This window comes from Emydura macquarii, unplaced genomic scaffold (assembly GCF_026122565.2).
Source record: "Emydura macquarii macquarii isolate MOO-44397 ecotype Brisbane River unplaced genomic scaffold, CSIRO-AGI_Emac_v2 contig_3240, whole genome shotgun sequence".
Lineage (NCBI taxonomy): Eukaryota > Metazoa > Chordata > Testudines > Chelidae > Emydura > Emydura macquarii.
This window is the reverse complement of record NW_027133377.1, coordinates 4,180,051-4,203,010: the sequence shown is the minus strand read 5'-3', so window position 1 is coordinate 4,203,010 and position 22,960 is coordinate 4,180,051. Positions and strand designations below refer to the sequence as shown.

At 37.4% G+C, this 22,960-nt stretch overlaps 1 protein-coding gene across 1 annotated transcript in view; it reads right to left on the bottom strand.

Annotated features, from left to right (window-relative positions):
• DCDC1 (doublecortin domain containing 1) overlaps positions 1-22,960 on the bottom strand; it is a 383,998-nt gene that overhangs the window by 288,023 nt on the left and 73,015 nt on the right. The window contains exon 9 of the mRNA XM_067532113.1: positions 6,739-6,905. Coding sequence (XP_067388214.1) covers positions 6,739-6,905 — 167 coding nt within the window. The remainder of the gene's footprint in view (positions 1-6,738; positions 6,906-22,960) is intronic.

Sequence of the window (22,960 nt, the reverse complement as noted above, 5' to 3'; positions counted from 1 at the left end):
ACTCCTTTTAAAAGGAGAAAAACCTAGTATGTGTATTAAAAGTAATTTCCCCAAAAAATAAACTCCACAGAGACAGGTTTTTTAAAATGTACAAGTTATGAAAAATTAAATTAAGCTATTTATGGTTTCATAATAGGTAAATTAAAAGATAATCCTTGGTCTGGATCTGAAACATCATAGTATGAATTTATTATTATTACGAACCATTGGTTTTCCTCCTTACAGATATCAAATTAAATAATTGTAGTGTTTAAAGTAGCTTGTAATACCAAAAGCTACTTTAGATTTATATTGTTTTAAGTCTATTAAAATACTATTTGAGAAAAATATTTCACATTTACTATAAATTATTCAACGCAAAAAAGCAGTAGTGTCTTATTTTCCTCCAACCTAAACAGTTATATACACATACCAATAAACAGCTTTCCGTATCACTGCTTATTTTATCACTTACAGCTTTTTCCTTTTGGAATAATTACCTATGCACAAACTCTAGATGGCAACATTGCACTTACTGTACTTCTAAGACAAAATGTCACAGCCAGTCCCTACATATCCTCTTTATCAACATTTTATGTGCCACAGATCTATAGCCTCTTATTATAAGTGTAATGAAGCAGAAGTTATTGAAGCATTTTATTGATTGCTCAGATCACAAGTTTACTGTCATACTGAATTGGCACCTTACTTGCTGAAGCAAACTGCTGACACCTTTTTAAAAAAGTGACAACTACATCTATTTCATGACCAGAAATCCATTTTCATCTCTATCAAGAAAAGAATGCAATTTTCACTTCATTTAACTGATGTTAGGCCTGCTCAAGGCATGACACTTAGAAGAAGACACAAGTTTAAGGTTCTTAAAATACTTCTAGTAACTAGAATACACCTTGGTTGTGGGAAAAAATTTCAACCGTCACTCAAATCTATAAACAATTCAACATTCTAAGAATCACTTATCAAAACTATCAAGATTATTAATTTTATTTTTCAATTTCAAAATTACTGAAACACTATTTTTATATTCTTTTAATAAGAAACTATGCTGAAATATTACAGTTAAAGTATGAAATCTTGCTTTCACCAAAAAAGTTTACTTTAATATAGGAGTGTTACGTGAATGGGGCCCTATGAAGACCAAATGGACGCAAGATCTATGTTTTTTATGTATGACATATAGAAAATGAAAGAAAAATAGTTAATACCACTGCAATGATATAAGTCAGTACGGTATAAAATTAAGCAAGCAGGGTGTACAGCAAGGACAGAACATTTTTGTTTAAGAAAATCATTTTTACATTATTTGAATAGCTTTTGACATTTAATTTATTTTAAGAATATTATTTTAAAAATGCCACAAAAATTCTACTATTGTTCTATTGGATTTGGTGACCTTCTGAATTGTAAGCAACTATTAACCATTTCAGTAGAACAGTTACTATTTTTTAATAGTGTCTAAGTTATAACCTGAGGTCACAATAAAATATATTATAACTAATTTTAGGCCACGATAAAATATAATTTTTTTAAAAATAGCATTGCAGTGCAGAGTATATTTTAAAGTGTAAACTTTTGACTACATTGCGTGGTAATGTGTGCATAAAATTATATGCAAAATATGAGGGTTATACAAAATTAGAAAACAAAAATATTATATTTATGTGACAGCTTCCTCCATTGACAATTCCCAGGAAAAAGATTCCCCCATAACAGCTGGTTTATGTGACATTTATAATGGCAAAGTCCTGGTCCTTTGAACCTGTTATGAAGTAATTAGAGCTATTGCAATAGAAATCTTAGCATACAAAGCCACACTGAAGTCAGTGAAAACTTGACTAGTAGTCATACTATGTATGTCTATTTCTGAATATAATCAAGGAGAGTTATGAAAGATAGCTAGAGTGTAGGCATTATAGACAACTTCAAGCTGCAATATCTAAGTAAGTAGTTTCAAATTAAAGGTTTTATTTTAAAATACAAATGTAGTGTTCTCTTCTTATATGAGTAGTTGCAATATTTTTAAAAATGTAGTACTATTTTATAGCTCTATATAACAAAGTGGTTGAAATCGTAAGAATTATGGGGGCTGTTAGTGCAGCTCAGAATCAGCAATTCTAAAACTGATTAGATAAAATGTTAAAAAATTACATCTGGACTAATAATTTGTATACCAGCACTAACATAGAATAAGAAGACTCCCATACCCTTAACCATAACAGTATTTGTTCAGTATTCTCAGTTAAAAAGGTGGACGGTAAAATCAGTCCATTATTTTAGTCTCTCTTGTTTTTCCTTCAGTATTTTGCATACAAGAACTCATTACTTTAAATGTAACGTAATTTGCAGTGGTTTATATAACTAACTTCTGTCACTGCAATTTCTGAGACACTCAGTGTAGGAATACACAGCATAAATAATCCCGACCACCACCTACATTAAAAAAATAGCAGCACAATTTTGTTAAAAGGTTTTTTAAGCATATGATAGAAATCTATAGGACTGTGGGTGAGTGTATGAATAAATTATTATAGCAGTATTTTTCTAGAATCTCACAGAGCCAAGTTATAAAACATGCGCATCAACACTTTGTGGGTTTTTTTGGTCAACTAGTGATTCTCAAATGGAGTGTCAGGAATCTCATATTTTTGGCATCATTTCAGTTTATTTTCAGTTTCTCTGTCATAATATGTTTTTTGTTTGTTTAATGATGGACAGAACAATAGATGATTTATTGTGTGACTGTAAATGAAGAAAATGTTTAAAAATCATTAATATCATTTTAAAAGGTATTTCAGTCTTCTATTTTGGCCTCTGTTTAGCTGTGCTAGGCCTGTGAATGACAGCTTCCCTGCTTGAAGCATACAGAAAACACAGCCTTCCTCATTCACTGACAGTACTATGGCCTTTTCACACGTTCCCTCCACAGCAGTGTTTGTCCCCAAACACTGGCACCCAGCACAATGGCATTCCTGCTTCAACACCCCCACCAACAGCACAACTACATATCAAGAATGCTAATGAGATGGGACAGCCCCCATGGTTGAAAGTGTTATCTACATTTCATATTAACATGTTTATGTTGTTCCTAATGTTTCTAATGAATTTAAGCTCTTGCATAGCTCTGAGCAATTTCATTTTGGAGATGTCTCGTCTCTGTTTTAAGAACATATATGTTTTAAATACAAGATACAGTAGCCATGCATGATATTTGAAAACAACATATATAGACACACAAACACACACAAATATATATTACATATAATACACAAATATTAAACGTTATGTCTATTTAAGTATCTCTGGAATTTTGACAAACAACTGGGAGAGCATTTTTAAAGCCACATACCATCACAGTTACAATCCACCATATGAAAATTAATTACAAAATAATTCTCTCTGTAGTGCTGGATAGTTTTTGTATTTTTTTTTTAAATCCAGAAACCTATATTTTGCAATCATGTCCTCTGAGGGTAATCAAATTCCAGTGTGACCTTTATCAAGATTTTACTGGAGTCCACAGGACATTACAACTTAATACAAGTACAATACATGGGACTCTACACAAAGGAAAAACATAGAAGACAAGCCACTGTGATGTACAGACGTGTTATTTTCTTTTCTCTTGAGTTCAAAGACACATCTGAACCCTTCTCCGGCCTCAAATATCCTCTTATTTTTACCTGATTGCAATATAGTAAATAAGCAAGGTTAGGATACAGACCAGGATAAAACCAGGAAATTGAATCAAGGATCCCCTCAGTTTTACCTGCTTTACTCCACCCTACTTCATTCTCAAGGAATGGCATTTAAAGTCTATCAACTCTCCTCCTAAAGGTGATATAGGGGGCATAGCAGAATGACAAGAGTTCCTCTTTTTGACCTGTGGACTGAGAATTTTAACACCATACTATTCCCTGCCCCTAATAAGGCAAGAAGCAACAAGCTTTTGGGTCAACCACTGTGTACTATTTTAAATCCAGTAGGTGCATAACAATACACTTTGACTGAAATTGAGACCCAACTAGATTTTAGTTGAAGTATAACATAATTATATTGTTATTGAGCTACAATACTTCCAAAAACTATTTAGACTCATTATTTTAACAAAGCATGTTGTCCCAGCGGAGTACTACAAGATCAAAGGGGCTTTTCCTCATAATTGTTCTTCATTTGTTCTTTATTTATTTAAATAAAATATAGTGTAAAACACAAATATAATACAAATCTCAAAATAATGGAGATAAATAGAAAACAAGAAAATTCAGTTCAGTTTATCAAGCAATGTCTACATATACAGTGATTTGAAAACTGAACATAATGTTTCACATCATAGAGCTGTACTACCAGGCCGCCTAGACACAAAAGGATGAAGCAATGAGGGCTGTGCCCCCTGCATCCCTTTTTTTAGGAGGAGAGTCGATAGTCTTCAAATGCCATTCTTCCACAATAAGGTAGGGTGGGGTAAAACAGGGGATACTTGACTCAGCTTTATAGCTTTATATTTCTATGTATCTTAACCTGGCTTATTTATCATATTATAATCTACATATTTTTTAATTTTTAATTTATTTATAAATTAGGGACAACATATGTAAAACAGTCAAAAAACAGACTGATATTTCAAAATAATATGCTGTATTCTCTAACATTCACAGTACTGTGTATATGATTTCAATTAGGTTCAATGCTAATAAAATTTCACCTTGAAAGTGGTATTGAGATTAGTAAAATTAAAGGGAAAATATATAAAAATGAATTTCTACACTCTTTTTTATTTTTTATATACTGCTATAATACCAAATAACACAAACTATTTACTTTTGACAGCCTTACATTAACTTAATGTTTCTCAAAACTATTGTAATATTTTCAAAATGCTTTCTTGTTTTACTTTTAATGCTTAAAACATTATTTTAAAATGCATATAAAAATAACCTTCTTCTGTTACAGAATTTTTGTAAACTATCAACTGCCACATTTATATTCCTAATTGTAACCTTTCATATTATTAATCTTAAAAACAAAAAATATCTCTCATATGTCCAAATGTTGTTCTTTCTGAATCTAGGTGCATATGTCTTCAAAGGTGGTTTCAAACTTTAATACAGTTTTTATTTTTCTCCTATTGAAACTCCTTCCAACCTCATACTTTTGGAAAACACCAGAGAAATAAATGATTAATCTAAGTTAAATTACTGGAACTTCATTATATTTTCTTTAAAGGAGCACAAAAAGCAACCAACAGAAGACTTCCACGTAGTTTTTATTATAGGCCATTTTGTAATTCATCTCCCCCCCCAGAAAGATGTTGCCCTTTTTTGCGGTTTTTAAAATTTATTTTACAAATTAATATATCTGTTAAATATTTGAATCAATCATATTTTATAGATTTCTTATGTATATTTTCTAAGAAGATTCAGTAATTATTTTCTTATCAGATAGGGCACTGTACTATAAATATTTTGCATTTCTGTATCTTTCATGAGAGACAGAACTGTCTTATAGGTGTAAAACATATATAGAAAGTATAAACATGATCACTGGAATTGTTTTTGTTTACTATGCTGCTAAAATGAGTTATGCACCTTTTGAAACAAGCCCTTTTTTTAAGCCTTTCTGCCTGTTTCTTTTTTCTTGATTTCTTGTTGTTGACCACCATTAGCTCAAGACAGGAGCAGTCTCTTCCAAAGTCAATGCTCATTTTTCTTTATGGATCTGACAGCAGGAGGTGCTGTATAAACAGTGTGACTGACACCCCATTTCCACCTCCCCTCCCCCTTCCCACACAGACTGCTGGCATAATCTAGCTGATGCATTCATTCTTAACTCTGGGGCCTTGGATCACTTTTGAATCTGAGTTTCTTAGGTGGCTGTTTAATTTATAATTATTACTTTTCCTGGCAAATCTGCATACCTGCTATTTTCATAAATCATTCAACTAACCTTTAAAAAATTGATTACTTTCATATTTATAAATCAAAAGATGTCAGACCTAGCTATTCTTAACAAGCTTGGACATTCCATTTTTTATTCAAAATAATTAAAATACAACACTTTCAGACTAAAAGGTCACAAATATATCTGCATATCACTATAGAAGTATACAAATATGCAGATAAAGCAAACATGCACTAACCTGGTTTGATAGTCTGAAACTATAACAAATCAAATAATACAATCTATAACCTGATTTCTGTTACTTATGCAAATAAAAATGTATTTCTGATATATTTATTTAAGTTTGCATGAATCGTAAATAAAAGCTTATTGACCATCCTGAAGATAGTAATTTTGTTTTATTTTTGAGAATGTAATTTAGTTGTTTAGCTATTTTTACTCAAAAATATTTCAGCTATAACATTTATTTTGATTAGCCTTGTGTGAAGAAATATGAGACAATTTTTAATATTCAGTGTGCAGAACAGGCTATTAATTTTCCTATGCAAAATGACTGCCTTTATAGGATTTCCACATAAGGAATGTCTCAGCTATGCACAGTGAGAGCAAGAAAAGATGAGACGTATGACATCCCACACCGAAAGACAGATACAATTAGCTCCATTATTGTTGGCTTTGAGATTATAGGAGAAGCATTTCCCTATCGAGTACTGGAGCTCATGCAGTACTTGTCACACTTCTTTATGACACAGTGCCAATCATTGCCTTTACACAACTAGTACATTTTCAAATGAAAACAAAAAAAAGGAAGCAGACTTTTAAAGAGTGGGATGAACTCACCTGTTTGCAATAGTTTTTTGAAGACTTTAATCGTTGATGTAAGGCCAATAGAACTCCTTGGATATACATCTTTGCTCCTGAGGGGCTGAAACCTTCTCCCTTAGAGACCCAAACAGGTCCACGCAAAGGTGTGATGGAATTTTGCAGGCATTTGTCAAGCAGAGGAACTGTACAAGGGGAAAAAAAAAAAAAGGAAAATACATTCTTTTGACCCAACTGAAAATACACAGCCTGAAATGCAGCCCCAACATCAGAACTAACTCTTAACATCTATTATTTATATCTGACCTGGGTTAAGTCTTGGAAAAGCAACTCCTGCATTACTAGTGGCCATCATGAAGGATGTATTTATATTGAGATACCCCCCATGTAAGACTCACAAGCTTTGCGAGCACACCTGAATAGTTCTGAAGTGTGCCTAACTAGCTGTACTGAGTGTCATGGTGTGCACTGATTGCCTTATCTTCTCATTTATCACAGATGAGTTGGAACCAACCTTGCTGAAATCTACTTGCATTGTCCTGATAAAATTGCAAGATCTATGTTGTTTCTGTATATAGTTTTCTGTTGAGGAGCTTATACCTAACGTAGTATACTTTATGTTATTCATAAAATATAATTAACACTCCCATAAGCAATTTTATAATAACCTTTTTCATTGCCACTGCTTACCAACCAACTTCAAACCAAATTAAAACTGTTCTGTGTGGCTGTTTAAAAAATGAGGGAAAAAAATCAAATGAAAAGATATATACAATGGATTCATGGCAATAGGCTCTACAAGATTTTTCTTGCTATTTTTGGAATGCAAATCATTCTAAAGGTTTTAAGCATTCTTTTTCAGGGACCTTATGCCAATTACAAAGCAAGTACATTTTGGCGGCAGGGTTTATTTAGACACATGCATTTGATAGATATTTTGGATTTTACTGAATTATGTAAATGACAGAGGCCTTTATTTTATATATATATATATATATATATATATATATATATATATATATATATATATATATATATATATATAAATAATTTGGTACTTCACTACTTAGGGACATAACATTTTCAAGCTTTCACCTGGTACTATAAAATATAAAAGACATTTCTGTTTTTCTAGGTTCTGGAAGAAAATTGGCAAATAAAGAAATACCAAGATAAAGCACACTTGTGAACAGAAAAAGGAAACTTGTGAAGGAAATATTTAGTTTTCTCTCTAGTCAGTCTGTGGTCATTTCAAGACCACATACTGAGCATATATATGTGACATATTTATATGTTTGTGGTAACCTCACAGGCAGATGAATACTAAGGAAGGGCTGCATGTGTTGTCAACAAAGAAAATGAGTACATATCATTGGATACTTCACATATTTTATGCAGATGAGGAGGCTAGTATGGCATTCTGGTAATTGACTCACAATTAGACTCAACAGCTTTTCAACTCAATTGCAAAACCATGCAGAATCTCTTTGGTGATAATTTTTGGCTGAATTGAGCCTTTAGTAAAGAAACTCTCATAAGACAATTCCTATGTAGCTGGTCACCTTAAAGTAAATGTAAAGGACAGAACACACAGACTTAAATTAAGACTAAATGTAGAGGATAATAATTAGTTTAGCACATGGTAGATTATATATTTGCTTTTGCTAAAAACAATGTATTTTTAAGTATACTCAACACCAAATGTGGGTGAAAACAGAAAGCCATAGAATTATTTTTTACAGAGGATGTTACTTTAAAAAACATATTTGTATGTTATTCAGGTTGCCAAAAAAGTCACATGGCTGAGACAAAGCCATGTGAATTAAAACAGTTTCACAGTACAGTACAGTCTTATCGTCTGGTCACTAACCTTAGGCATCCTCTATTCTTGCAATTTAGCCAACACTGCAAGTCTCAAAATACTGTATGACTGCTTCTTTGATAAAAATCTTTAGACCTACTACTTCCATGCCTCATTCTATACACATAATGCCTTTGCTGAGCTGCAATCTCCTTAATGAAACCTTTCGTAAAGTTCCAATTCTGCTATCATGTCTACAAGAAACTATGGCCCCAGTAGTTTCATTTAAGTCACTGGGATTACTCATGTGCTTCAAGTTAAGCGCATACTTAAGCACCTTGCTTACCCAGGGCCTATAACAGCATGCTTGTAGAGTAATTTAGAAAATTTTATATTTAAATTTGAAGTTAGGAATTTAAAAAATAATACATACATCATTGGTTGTGTGTGTAAACTGACATCAATGGCAAAGACAAGAGAATGGGAGGCAATGCTATAAACTAAATGAGGAAAAGCAGAGGGGAAAAAATCTGCAAGACCATAAAGGTAGTAAAAAGGACATCCTGTCTCTATTGAAATCAGTGGCAATATTCCTTCTGACTTAAATGGGGGCAAGATTTCACCCAGGAAAGTTGAACTTGATGCAGTGGAGAAGCTGCCTGTGTCCACAATCCTTGCATTTAAAACTACTGAGCATCTTAAAGGGTAATACTGTAATACATACACACACACACGACTTATGGTGGCTGGTATATACTTACCTAAGCCAAGACACTGACAGAAGTTGGCTCTGCCCACCCTTGATGTTAGAAAAAGGAGATGATGATGATTTTATATATAAACACATTTGCTTTATTAGGATATGGCCATTCACTACTTTGCCACATTGTTGTTCCCATTTCCCCTATCCTCCATCTCTCACCACAGGTAGAGCCACAGCTGCAATGTGGTACATAGACCACAGGGAAGAGGTGCTGCTAGATGGCCCAAAAGAGTACTTCAAATAGCAGCATGTTTACAGCAAATTGCATTTTTGCACATTGACATTTTTAGTTTATAAGCCAAGTGTTTTCCTGCTGCTGTGGAATTTGCCACAGAATTGTGTTGTAAAATCTAAGCCTTCATTATAAACAACATTAAGGATTAAATCCTGGCCCCACTGAAGTGAATAGAAGTTCTGAAATTGACTTCAAAGGATCAGAATTTCACTCAATTTCAGCCCTGTGGGTTACAAAGAAAAAAACCCTCCAAATCTGAACTAAATGTAAACTCATGTAGTGTTATTTTTCTGAGTCCGCCAACAGACAACTGTAATAAGTGTGTGAAATGCTTCGTTCAATACTGTAACTAGATGTTAACTGTGAAGGCTAATTGCAACATTATAGATATTAACTATTTTACTGCTGATAACTTTAACAGAAATATAGAGCTAATGTGCTTATCCATCACTTTTGAAGGTAGTAGTAGATACTGAGGGGACAGTAGTAGGGCAGCTGGCAGCAATCAAAAATTGCTGGAATGAGGAACTGAGCGTTCAAGCCCCCAGTGCCAAAGTATCACCTGCCTCTTGGATAACAAATTACCAAATCACTTTCCACATCTTCCTGGAAACAAAAAGCTTCCACTGTTCTTTCCCAGGTGTCAAGAATGTCTGCTTCCCCCTGGCCAACTTCTACAATGAAATATTGTATCATCAATGTAAAATCTGTAGTGCAACAATTTGAAAATCAGGGGCACTGTAAAACAAAATGGGCCAGACCTCCAGCACATAAACTCCAGCACATAAACTATGAAAGCTCTATTGACTTCAATGGAGCTACAGCAAGTTACACAAGGTGAGGATCTGGCCCAATAATTTAATATCAAAGTGAAAAACACAATGAATATCATACTAACTGTATGACTTATTTTCATAAACATCTGTTCTGACCAGATAGTTATTTCCAAGACTCTGTTGGCAAAAGAGACAAATTTTTGAGCTACACAGAGCTCTTCTTCAGGTCTGTGTACCTCAAAAGCATGTCTCTTTCACCAACTGAAGTTTATCCAGTAAAAGATGTTACCTCACCCACCTTGTCTCTCTAATACCCTGGGACAGCCAAGGCTATAACAACACTACAAACTGGCCAAGAGCAATCGTTTAACTATTTTCTCTCCAGATTTGCAGCCTTATACAAGTTTGTGTTTTTCCATGGTTTTAAAGTCATAAATTTATTTATTTCTCTACTTAAAATAAAAGAGGCATTAAAAAGCAACCATAAAAGTACAGAAAGTCTGTGTGCAATATGGCTAATACAAGAAAACGGGAAGAAATTGGAACAACTACATGTTCTACATATATGCCAGGAGATGATTGTACTTATATCAAAACAAATAAATAATCTTTAGGCTCATCGTATTGGTGCTATTGACCATCTTGTTTGTGAATGTTCTATCAGGAATTCTTAGCTCTCTAGTTAAAAAATCATCACTGGTCAAAGATCCTTTCAAAAATGGCGTGACACAGCATACATTTATGTTCGTCTCGGTTCTGCTAACCAACATAGTTATAATTGGTTGTCTGAGCCACCTAGATACAGGCCCATAAGACGCATTCTTTGATGAATGGCCATGCACTGAAAACTATTACTTCCTGATACAATTCTAAGGATTTCTATACTCCTGGGTGCATTATATAAAACACAGTGGAGAAGGTCTGAACCACTGACCTCCTGAAGATAAATAGAAATTAATATTAACCTAATAAAATAGCTCTCAACTCTCATACAGTTCTATGGAATTAAGAGCTCTGAGCAGACTGCAAAATGAAGCAAACAGAGCACTCAGACAAATTTACCAGAGATTTTAGAACCTTTTCTGAAGTGTTGTATAATCTGTTCAATATTCCAAATTCTCTCTACTGGAAGCAGAGCACTTATTAAAATCAAAAGCACACTAATAAAGGTTAACCTTTGAACTGGGATTACGTAAGATCTTTATGGATCATGAAACTCACTGACTGTGTTCACTGTGGTAAAGGAAGAAAAAGGCCAGCCCTTGGAAAGAATATGAATCAGCTAGTTCAGAGGTACAGGTGGGCATGATGGATGAATGTCATAGATTTGGAGCCACTCTGGGAGATATTTTGAATGCTTGAGAGTGAATGATAAAATAAGGCAAATGGAATATCTTGTTTAGAAAATTAAATGAACCAAGAAGGAAATTAGTGCTTTTGGGAGGAAGATAGTTTATATAAAAAAAATACAGTGAGTTGGTTGAAAAGGATTTTTAAAGGGACTGATAAAATCCCTTTCCTCTGTCATCTATCTTGAAATTTTTCCAAGCATACTATATACAGAACTTTAAAAAGAAAGAATTAGCATGTTTATGTACTCTTTTCTAATAATTCCATCGCTGCTCTACCTCCCCTACGTGGCAGCATTACTCCCCAGATCTTCAGTCATGGGGAAGGATAGAGTGCACAGAAGAAGTGTTTTGCTTCTTCACAAAGGTCACTATGTTAAAAACTGTAAGTGTTAAGAAATATTTGAAGTAAAATCTGTGTCCTACTGACTTGGTAGGAAGAGTTATATCATATGACAGAAGGTGAACTTCTTGAAGAAGATAGTATATTTCTAGTTTGTTTTCTTAAAATCAGTGCAAAAGTACTATCTCTAAAGCCCGAGGAATAAAAGGCAATAAAGGTAATAACACAACAACGGAATGTAAAGTGAAAGTCTTCCAGTGTGACTGATATGAGGCAAAGGCAGCTTATTTCTGTGATCTTGGCATATTCTTTTAAACATAGTGCAAGAGATGGTAGTGCAGATGATGGCAAAATGGAATTATGGAATAAGATGAAATCTGAAAAAAAATAGGATACCAACACAGAATAGGCAGCATTTATGCCAGAGAATGGGGAATCAGGCATCTGGTAATCTGCAATCTTCAAAAGAGAACAAAAATAAAACAAAATAAAAATCCTTTTTGATTTTCTTACTTAATTTCTATGGACTTTTTATTCCTAAATGAAGAACTAAGAACTCCAGGAGTTCTCAATTAGTGTAGATATCTTAGTATTATTGCCAGATATTTCTGATAGGGCAAGTACACATTACAAAACTAAGTTGACCTAAATTACGTTGATTTACAGCCACCGCAGTAATTAAACTGCTTTTGCACACTCACACTATGCTATGTGTGTCAGTGGTGCACATCCTCACCAGGATAGCTTGCACCAATTTAACTGTCAGTGTGGGGCACTGTGGGACAGCTTCTGAAAGGCAGTAACAGTTGATGCAAGCAACGCAGTGTCTATGCTAACATTGCGTCGACTCAACTACATTGACTAAGCGTTATGCCTCTTGCAGAGGTGGAGTTATTAAGTCAGTGTAGTGGGCGAGTTACATTGGTAGGAGATGCATTTTCGTGTAGACACTTACAGGGTTAGGTCAATGTAAAATGCTTTACGTCAACCTAATTCTGCAGTGTAGATCAGGGTCTACTGTTGTTAGGATACAGTCATAGTACTACAATCATATTTTAATTTTGCCACAAGTAAAGGTAGCAGAACAATAAGAATTATCTCATCATCAACAGATTTTTTAAAACTGTTGGGGAAAAAAGCTTAATGTGATTGAAATATGGAGAGGAAAAATTCATCATGCAGCTCTTTAGATACCAACAAAGACTTTCTCAAAGGAGCTGAAAAGTATATTTTGTGTGTGTGTGTGTGTGTGTGTGTGTGTGTGTGTGTGTGTGTGTGTGTGTGTGTGTGTGTGTGTGAGAGTATGAGTTGAGTTGGTGCTAATGCACACGTGCTTGACTGCATTCCCCTTCCTATTTTTAGTAACAGTTATACAGCTCTGAGTCCCACAGCAACTGGCATAGACTATCCAAAAGTGTGGTCTGCACAGTGAGACTGAATGATGGAGAGCACGCAATTTGCTATGTTGTTTAAATTACGTCAGTGTATTTTTACTCGAACAAAACTAATCTAACAGCTGCTGTGTACTTTTGTTTACATGCTATATGTCAAATCTTATTGTCCCTAAGGTACTTATGAGAGATGTTTTAGCAGTCATTTTCTTAAATACTGATGCCTATCCGAATTTGGATTTTTCCACCATTGAACAGAATGACAAGCACACGATTGCTGTACTTAAAGCAATCTTTCACAGCTGCTTTGCTTTTTCAGTGATCCTATTAAATTGACGGCATATGCCTGTGGGGTCTACAATGTTACAATACTGTTGAACAAGATGTTGATTTGTAGAACACAATATAATAGAACTTGGCTTTATTGGGGGGAAACAATTTGTAGGTTATTCTTTAATTTAACCTGAATAAAATATAATTTATGAACTTGTCTCTCTCTGACTGTTACTGAACAACTGCTTATGTTAATTGTTTAGATCTGGGTGCACTCCATTCTGAAACTCAATGGTAAGTAGGCATGAAAACCTATGAAGTCCCCTTAGTTTCTCAAATGCAGCATGAGTCATGTCTTTTCTTAAACCGAACGAAGTAGTTGTGCATTAAATATGCTGGCACATCTTCTGCTTGAGCAAGTGGACCGAAATGGTGTGAATTGTTAATGCCTTGCTGCTTTGGTTCACGGCTTGTGATTGATCATTTGTAACTATATCTACTCCTTGTTCCATGAAATCAAGTATGGAGTAATGGGTTCATCAGATTTTTGGGTTAAATTGAGAGTGAAGAGGTACTGTGTGTGGAAATAAGAGTTGCCATGTTCGGGGCTGGCCTTGTAACAGCATGGAATCTAAAGGCGATATTCAAAACCACTTCACTCATCATACGCTTACTGATTCTGAATAGGGTCCATTTGCAGGGGACATTTTGGTTGTTTTCCAATACACTTTATGCCTCTCTCTACTTCTACCACCCTGCACTTTTTTTTTTTAAATAGTAGAGGGTATAACAGGTCAATGTACAAAATTTATGTATTTAAATAACTTGCTATATAAAAGTAAAAATTATCTGGGACTGAAATATCCAACCCTCCTCCCATCCTAGTAACTGTTGGTACCACCAAAATATCAAGTAATTCAGACTACCCAGAACAGTTATTTAGTACTATAACATACTATTTTTTAAAAATTCTGTTGTAATGAATTAGGCCTCAAGGCAGAGAAAAAGAACTGCACAAAGCTTAAGTTAGCTTCTCAGTCCATTCACATACAATGGTGACACATTTTGCTGTACTACAACATGGCTTGTAAGTTTGCAAACAATATAGCACATGGGACCACCGTTAAAATAAAAGCCAACAGCAACTGAAAGTGACAACTTGTGATGGCCTGCAGGAGAGTAATCCTGTTACAGTAGTTCCTGATAACATGGAAGATAATGTGCATCTTTATCAACCTTCCTACAATGCTCACCAATTTTATTTGCTACAAAAGTCTCACTACACTTTGTGTCACCTAATGATCCCTAATTACTTTTATCAGTTCAAAGTGAAACATGATCACCAGCTTCAATAGCTCTAAAACAACTCGTAAAAGCTACCTAACTTAATATAACATGTCGGTTTACCTTTGAATAAATTAATCTCTATAATTACATACTTACAATTTTTCAACTGTTCTTGTGAACACTTATATCATGGTAGCACTTAAAAAGATGTTAGTGTGAAAGACAACCAAGTTAAAAGACAGCCTTAAATTCGTACTTTTAAAGCACAAAAATCAAGCACCAGAAATTATGCCTATAAAATTATTATAGTTATTATATTTTTCCATTTAAAAGTTGAGATATTATAAAGAAAGAAAAACAAAATGCTAGAAGATGTTTTGTATTGTATTCAGAATTGGATCTAACAATACCTGTCCTCATTTATTAAAGTGTCATTCTGTTCTCAGCTTTTCTTGTCCAAATTTGTCACACATCATTATAGTAAATGGGGTTGAGTGGAGTGTATTGCATATATGTGGTGTGTGTGTGTGTGTGTGTGTGTGTGTGTGTGTGTGTATATATATATAAAGATACAGTAATAGATGTATAGTGTAGTTCATAGACATTTAGTGTACTATCTATATAAGATTGTTCATATCTCTTATTTGTTTAACATTTATTCTTACTGAAAATAACTGTAATACAATCTTATAGCAGGCTAAAGCCTGTAGACGTTTTGATTTTCTTGAATGTTTCAAACCTAAGCTGTGCTGGTTTGTCTGGCAGGCTATTGCAAGCAATCTTAACTAAGGAAGAAGCTGCTTTTTTCAGATCTCGTTTTAAAAGAGCTGTCTTTCCTTTTTTACCTAATAAATGACTTAACACATTTTTAGCACTCAGCAAACCTCTATTTGTTCAAAATTTTGATTTAGGCAAGTGCTCTAATGTTCAGATGCTTGTCTGAAGGTTTTCTGACCTAAGCAAACCCATGACCTACTCTCCCTGTAAGCTTACTGTTGTGTGGGAAGGATTCCCCAGTTCTCTCGGCAGCTGCAGCACTCTTTTGGGAGAGACAACACACATGCTAGTCTTTTGAAGAGATATAAAGCTCTCCCCAACTAAAAAAATAGGCTTGGAGGGTGTGGGGGAGGAGGCTAAAGAAGGTTTTGTGCCTCCCTTTCCCACCCTTCGATCACCCTGAATGAAGCTCTGCATTCCTCCCCTTTCTCTCCTCCCTCCCCTGGAATAGCTGGGATAGGTATGGAGCTCATTTCTGAATAACTTAGTTATTCAGTTTTCCCTGTTGAGCTGTCCTAGACTACACAGTATGCTTATGAGACTCATGTTATGTGAAACTATTGGCTTTCCAGGATCAATGTACCCCACAAAACACTACTATCTCAAAAAGTCAGAGAGCAGCAACAATAGTAAGAAAAGGTTCTGCCAAAACTAAGGTGAGCAGTTCACCTTCAGAGGGTAATCAAACTTGTGTGAACTTCAAAAAGCAAACTTACTGAGATACCAGAAAATAATTTTGCCAGGCATTTTAGGTTACAGTATAAACCAAGACAGCAGACACAACCAGAAATTAAGAATTCTCTCTCTTTCACTATCATTTAAATGCATCAAACCAAAAATGTTCTTAGAATGTCAAAGCTGTCCTTTAAAAGTTCATAAAACTTTTCAGTATCAGTCTTTGCTTTAACTCATCCAATAAAAGTTTTTCTCATTTTCCTTTCCTGAAGATGGCACTGTTGTTGGCAATGTGTATATTCCAGCATTCTTAAATACATCATTATAAAAAAGGGGGAGAGCATAAAAAAAGTTCAGAATCTAGCAGTCTGAGGTCAGGCTGGTGAATCAGCTATGGGTCTGATGTCAGATTACATTTTTTTTCAAAACTATGTAGTATATAACGTTTCTGGTATCTATGTTATTAAAATAAGCTCTACAGCGTCTTGTATGGATGCTGTCTAGTATATTTTTTAATACTACATGTTCTGCTGACAATTTATTGTCATACCAAATAGACCTAATTCTCCATGGCATTGTACACTGAGTCATTTAGACCTCTTGAAAGCCAGTAAAAATGCTACCTTCCTGATTTAGTCACATTTTCCACCTACTTTGAGTAGTGGAAAATCAGATCCAATCATTTTTCCAATGTATCACCAATATACAAGGCCCTGAAACTAAACTTTTTGCAGGTCAGCTATGGCAGTTTAAGAGATAAAATGATACGGATAAAAGATTTCACTGTAGAGAAAAGAGATTACATAATGTCTAATTCAACAAACATATAGCTAATGTAGAAAGGAGAGCTTCCCCGAAAGAATCAGGAATAATCTTCAAAGCTATGAAGTCCAGTAGTCTTTCATTGCATTAGCAGTCAGAGAGGCTAATTTCATATGTATCAAGTAGGATTGCCAATTTTCTAATTGCTGAAAACTGAACACCCCTGCCCTGCCCTCTACCACCTCTTCACCAAGCCCCCGCCTTCCAGTTACTTACTCCCTTCTCCCCTGGTATTCGCCTGCCGCCTGCAGAGTCAAGCTAAGAACAGCTGACAAGAAGCCTGTCTGCCTGCCTGCCCAATCAGGTCAATATGGGGGTCAGTCCCCTGGGGTGGTGAGGGGGTTGGTCCTTGCAGTGAGGGATCAGGGCCAGAGCACAGCCGCAGAAGGAGCAGGGGTGAGGTTGGGGGAGGCAGATGTGGGGGCAGAATTTATTGGGGGCTGTGGGATAGAACTGATTGGTGGGCAGGAGACTGGGCAGATGTGGGGATAAAAGTTTTTGCAGTGGGGGCCAAAATTACCTCAATAAGTTTGGGAGTGTTGGAGATCTAATTGTCACACACACACACACAGGTGGTGGCCCGGGGGCCTACGGAAATCAAAAGACAGGGGAAAAAAACCACAATGTAATCTTAAAAAAATAACAAAACCACTATAATTTCAGGCCAATCTCATGATTTTGGGGAGGTCTGACTCATAGTTTTTTAACCTTTGAGGTTGACAATGCTGCTTATTCCCCTTCACACACAGGAAGAAGCTATACATGTATACTGGTATAACTGTGTCCACCGTAAGAGTATTGTACTACTTTCACTATATTAGTATAGTGAAAGCAGTACAACTTTTGCGTCTCGACAATTCCTAACCGAGGGCTTGAACCCAGATAACAACAACAAATAGTTAAATTAAATTAAACCCATTTCCAGAATCTTTCAGAGCTATGGTGATACTGAAACAATTAGTAGCATTTGTAAAAATAATTATGAAAAGTAATGGAAATAAAGCAAATATTATAGTTAATACTATTTTATGTATGTGAATAGTATAATTAGAGATGTGAGTGCTCAGTATCTCTTAGGGTGTGTCTTCACTCACAGTGGCACTGTTGGTGCCACCGGATCAATTTTTTGGGATCGACTGAGCAGCAGTGCAGACCCGTTCAATTGATCCAGAAGTTGACAGTGTTAATCCACCCCCGGAAAAAGATTAATGCTGCATCGACGGGAGGGCATTTCCTGTTGGCTCAGCGTAATGGGGATGCCGCGCTATTTAGAAGTTAGGAAGTCGATGGGAGATATGCATATCTCCCGTTGACTGCCACAGAATTTCGCCGCGAGTGTAGACCAGGCTTAGGCTCAAACTCTAATGCCTCGATCCAGCAAACACGTATGTTCCATTACTAAAGCTTTTCATGATCCAAGTCTAAAGCAGCATAACTAATTCCTGGAATTTTCCTTTAATGTTGCATTATTGAGTTTATAATCCATAAAAATAGAAGAAACTAGTAAATTCAAACAACCACCAAAATGGCATCACAAATCCACAATCATCCTCTGGATCTGAAATGTTAATTCTCTCACTCTGTTACAAATGGATAGAAAAGATGGGGTTTTTTTAACCTGCTTCTGAAACTCTAAAAGATAGGGAGGAAATTAAGGGAATTAGCAATGATGTTTAAATAATTCTTCCATTTATAGTTAATAGAGGACAGGCAATTCAGTTGATTTGGAGTGTTCTTTAATTTTTTATAATGCAGGCATATTTAATGCATTTCTGGAAAAGAAAAGTAATGTAAGCAAATTGATGGGTAGGCTTGGAAGAATTAGACTTTTATCAGTAAATGTTGGAAAATGTCGGTTTCACAGTGCATGCACAACTGATGAAAAATATGTCTATTGATAATAAAAATTTACAGATAGCTATTAGAGTTTGAGTTGAGGATATTGTATATTTGTTTTGTATTGTAACTTTGTATATTTGTGTTTTAATGGTTATACAACTTAACTTTTTGAATCTCTGCATATACTGTTATTAAATAATGATAGTCTGTCTTCCTCGTCTGACCACCCACAATTTCCCACAACTGTGAAAATTTAAATTGATAAAAATAAAAAATGCTTAAGCCATTGAAATTACAAAAAAATAAAAAGTAAATTCTGCCAAGCCTATGAACAGGTTACAAAACTATACATACATACCATGTCCAAATGGGTGTGTGTATATTATTGAAATGTGTGTGGCATGTGCATTTTCTAGGAGTTTTAAGTGGAAGGCTTGTGCATGCAGTGTTATCTGTGGGGAGTATGTGATTTGTGTACAGTATTTGTGAAGAGTATGAGTGGGTGCATTTCAGTTGTTTGTGTGTATGTGTGGAGTGGGTATGTCTCTGTGGTGTGTGTGTATTGGTGTGATGTCTGTGGCATGTGTGTGTTTGAGCAAGGAATTCCCAGTGGGCAGTTAAGTGTTAAGGACCCCTCTGTGCTTACTGTACAAGCTGGGCAGAGATTTCATATTCACACCCTGCTGCAGGAAGACAGTTGCTGACCCTTGGGACTGGGGGACAGAAGGAGGGAGTGAGACAGACCCAGAGAGGGAGAAATGAAGGAATTAATCCAAGGGTTGGGAAACTTGGCTGCAAACAGGGAGATCCTGTCACACAACTTCTGAGCCTGTAATAGCAATCCAGGCTGATGCCCACTGCTAAGGGCAAGGGAGGGGATCCCCTGAGGGTTGGCAGGGCTCGCTGCATGGTCCCCCAGGGTGAAAGGCAGGGCTGCACTGGGAGCGGTGCTAGCAGCGGCTCCATTCAGGGAGCAGACTGAGTGGGGCATGCGCTGCGCCCGGCCTGCGTCATGCCGACTACTGTGACCTGTTTGCCAGGGCAATAATGCCTGCCTGGCCGCCCGGGATTGATCGTGCAGCAATGGCTGAGCATTCGGTGCCTCCTTCATGTCTGGCAGCTGCGGCTCCAGCAGTTGCCACTGCTAATGCACCATCTGGGTGGGAGGAAGGCAGAGCTAAGTGGGCTCCTCTGCCCCAGCTGCTGCACAGGCTGGGCACTCAGTGATCACCTCCAGCAGCAGTTGCTATGCCCCAGAGACGGAAGCTGTCTTCCCCCAGCACTGCCTGCCTCATCATCCTCTCCTCCCTGCTCCACAACCTCAGGGGTAAATTGGCTTTTAAAGTTAGTAGGAACTGTGTGGGGGAGGGCTGGGGTTTTTGTAGCGGAGGTCAGTTACTTCATGCAACCAGACTTTCAGCAGTGCTGACCGCACACTGCCAGGTTCTTTTTTCAACCGGATATTCCGGTCAATAACTGGACACCTGGCAACCCTAAAAGCCTTTTAACACATACTGTATAGCAGGAAATGTACGACAGCAGCCAACTCTTGATGTTATTAGACATATTATTTTGTAATTCTCAATCCCCAACTGTGCCAAGTTTACACACATTGCTGCTGAGGATGGAGATGGAAAAGGTGGAACTAAGCCACTTTTCTGCACTCCCAAACCTGGGGCCAGCCAAGGTCTGAAATGGTCTCGGTGGAACTTAGGTTCAGGGCTGCGTCACCTCTAGCTTACTGCTGCGCCAACCAAGAATCTGCCAGAATGGTGTGAGGTCTGTCCCATTCTTCCCCTCCCTGCTCCTGGCATAGTTTCTACACAGAGCAGGGGGTTGGGGATGTGTAGAGCTGGCTATGCTGGCTTTCAACACCGAAGGATATCCCTGTTTAAAGAGAATTCCGGGGGCGGACAATCCCCAGCTTCTCCTTCAGGGCAGTTTTCCAGCTGCTCTATGCAGCTGACAGGGACTGAGGATTGATCCCATAGTCTTATTTTTAAATGTAAATGTTGATGTATGTCCTAGATTTTTTTTTTTAATATTTGAACAGTCAGCAGAACTCCATTTCCACTTTACCACACCATCCAAAGCTACTCAGGACTAGTTAACAAGCTGTACAGAGCTACTGCAGGCTGGCAACGTCTCTTACAGAGGCTTCTTCCTCAACCATGCTGTCTTACATCAGTATCCCATAGAAGTAAACACTGTTTGGGTTGAAACAGTCAAGAACATAAACGTTTCTACAGACTTTAGGCTGCTCTAAATTTGTAATGTAATTATTTTAGATGAATACTAAACACAGTAATAGAAAAATGAAAGATCCTATTGAAATAATGGACTAAGTTTCTATAAGGTATACTGTACTATACATCTGTTTTGGCGCTGTATTACAGATCACCCATCACAATCATAATCACACATCACAAACATATTATACTGCACCGAACAACTCTTACTGTGTTGTTGTTCGAGAAGGGTTGAAAATGCAATGAAATTCCAAATAAGTAAAGGGGACAATATTACTAATTTGATACAAAATATATTTTAGCATTTTTCTGTGTTCTTTTAAAGATATTGTTTTGAAATATAATAAAATGTAAATAATAATAATATTGCAGACATAATTCTGGAGTTTTCAATGTGTTGCTGTCCCATGGCACAGTGTGGCCGGGAGGGGTGGTCCTTCTTGGAGAAGGACCCAGAGGGGGAGCCAAACCCACCCTGGCTGATAGAGCCCAGAAGGAAAACCCCGGTCCAGAAGCAGGAGGGCAGGCCCAGGCCTTTAGAAGCCCAGGGAACACCACCTGACCGGAAGCAGGTGGGCAGGCGCAGGCCGTCAGAAACCCCATGGACACCACCTGACTGGAAGCAGCAGGGGGGAGCCAGGCCTTTAAAATCCCGGCCTGTGGGCTCAGTCAGGCGGGGACGGCCAAGGTAGAAAGATGCCTCTCCCCTGAGATGTCCAGCTAGAACCAGGCCAGAGGCTCACGCTGAGGGGGAGTGGCCAGTCTTACCCCAGCCTGGGGACTGGCAGAGCCCCTACCTGAGCCATCTGCTGCCTGGGAGCCGGAGGAAAGCCCACCTGAGTTACCTGCTGCCTGGGAGCCGGAGAAGGACAGACCCGAGCAGTACAGAACCTACCGGCCCTACCTGCGGCCTGGGGGCCGGAGGACCTGGAGGAACTGCCGTCTGTGGAGGAACCCATGGAGTTGCTGGAGCTGCTGCCGATGGATGAAGAGGGTCTTGTGGGACTACCACACCCAGCAACGTGGAGGAAGCAGGTACCTGGGGATATGGGGAGGAAGCAGCCCAGGGACAGCCATAGACAGTGGCTGAGTCTGGAGCAACCCTGTCAGCGTGTTGTGGCGGGAGCCCCGCTGACTCAGTGGCCAATGCCTTGCCACTGATAGGGCCCAGGGCTGGGATGCAGTGGAGATGGGTGGGCCTGCGTCCCCCTCCCCCTTCCCTAGCCACCCAGAGAGAGAGAGAGAGAGAGACCCCCTCCTTACTGCTCCAGGGAGCGGACCTGCTTTCTCGCCCGCCCTGCCTAGGGGCTTGAGACTGCTTCCCAGCAGGGGATAGCCACAAGGAGTGGTCCCCCTTGGAGAAGGGCCTAGAGGGAGAACCCTGGACGCTGCCCCCCTTCACAGGGGTTCGTCCACACACAGGCATGTTTTTGTATTCCCTTGGCAGCCACTATCTCATAATCCAGCAAAATAAGAGATCAAAGCCTCAAGTCGTCAACAGAAATACTCCCATTGATCTCAGTGGGCTTTGGTATGGGGCCAGTAAAAACACCGAAGCAAGGACAGGTTCCAGTTTTACAAGAAAATACCAAGGAACTAAAATGTCCAAACGATTTTCACCAGATCACCAAGCCATTTCCTCTGGCCTAGTAAAGTATCC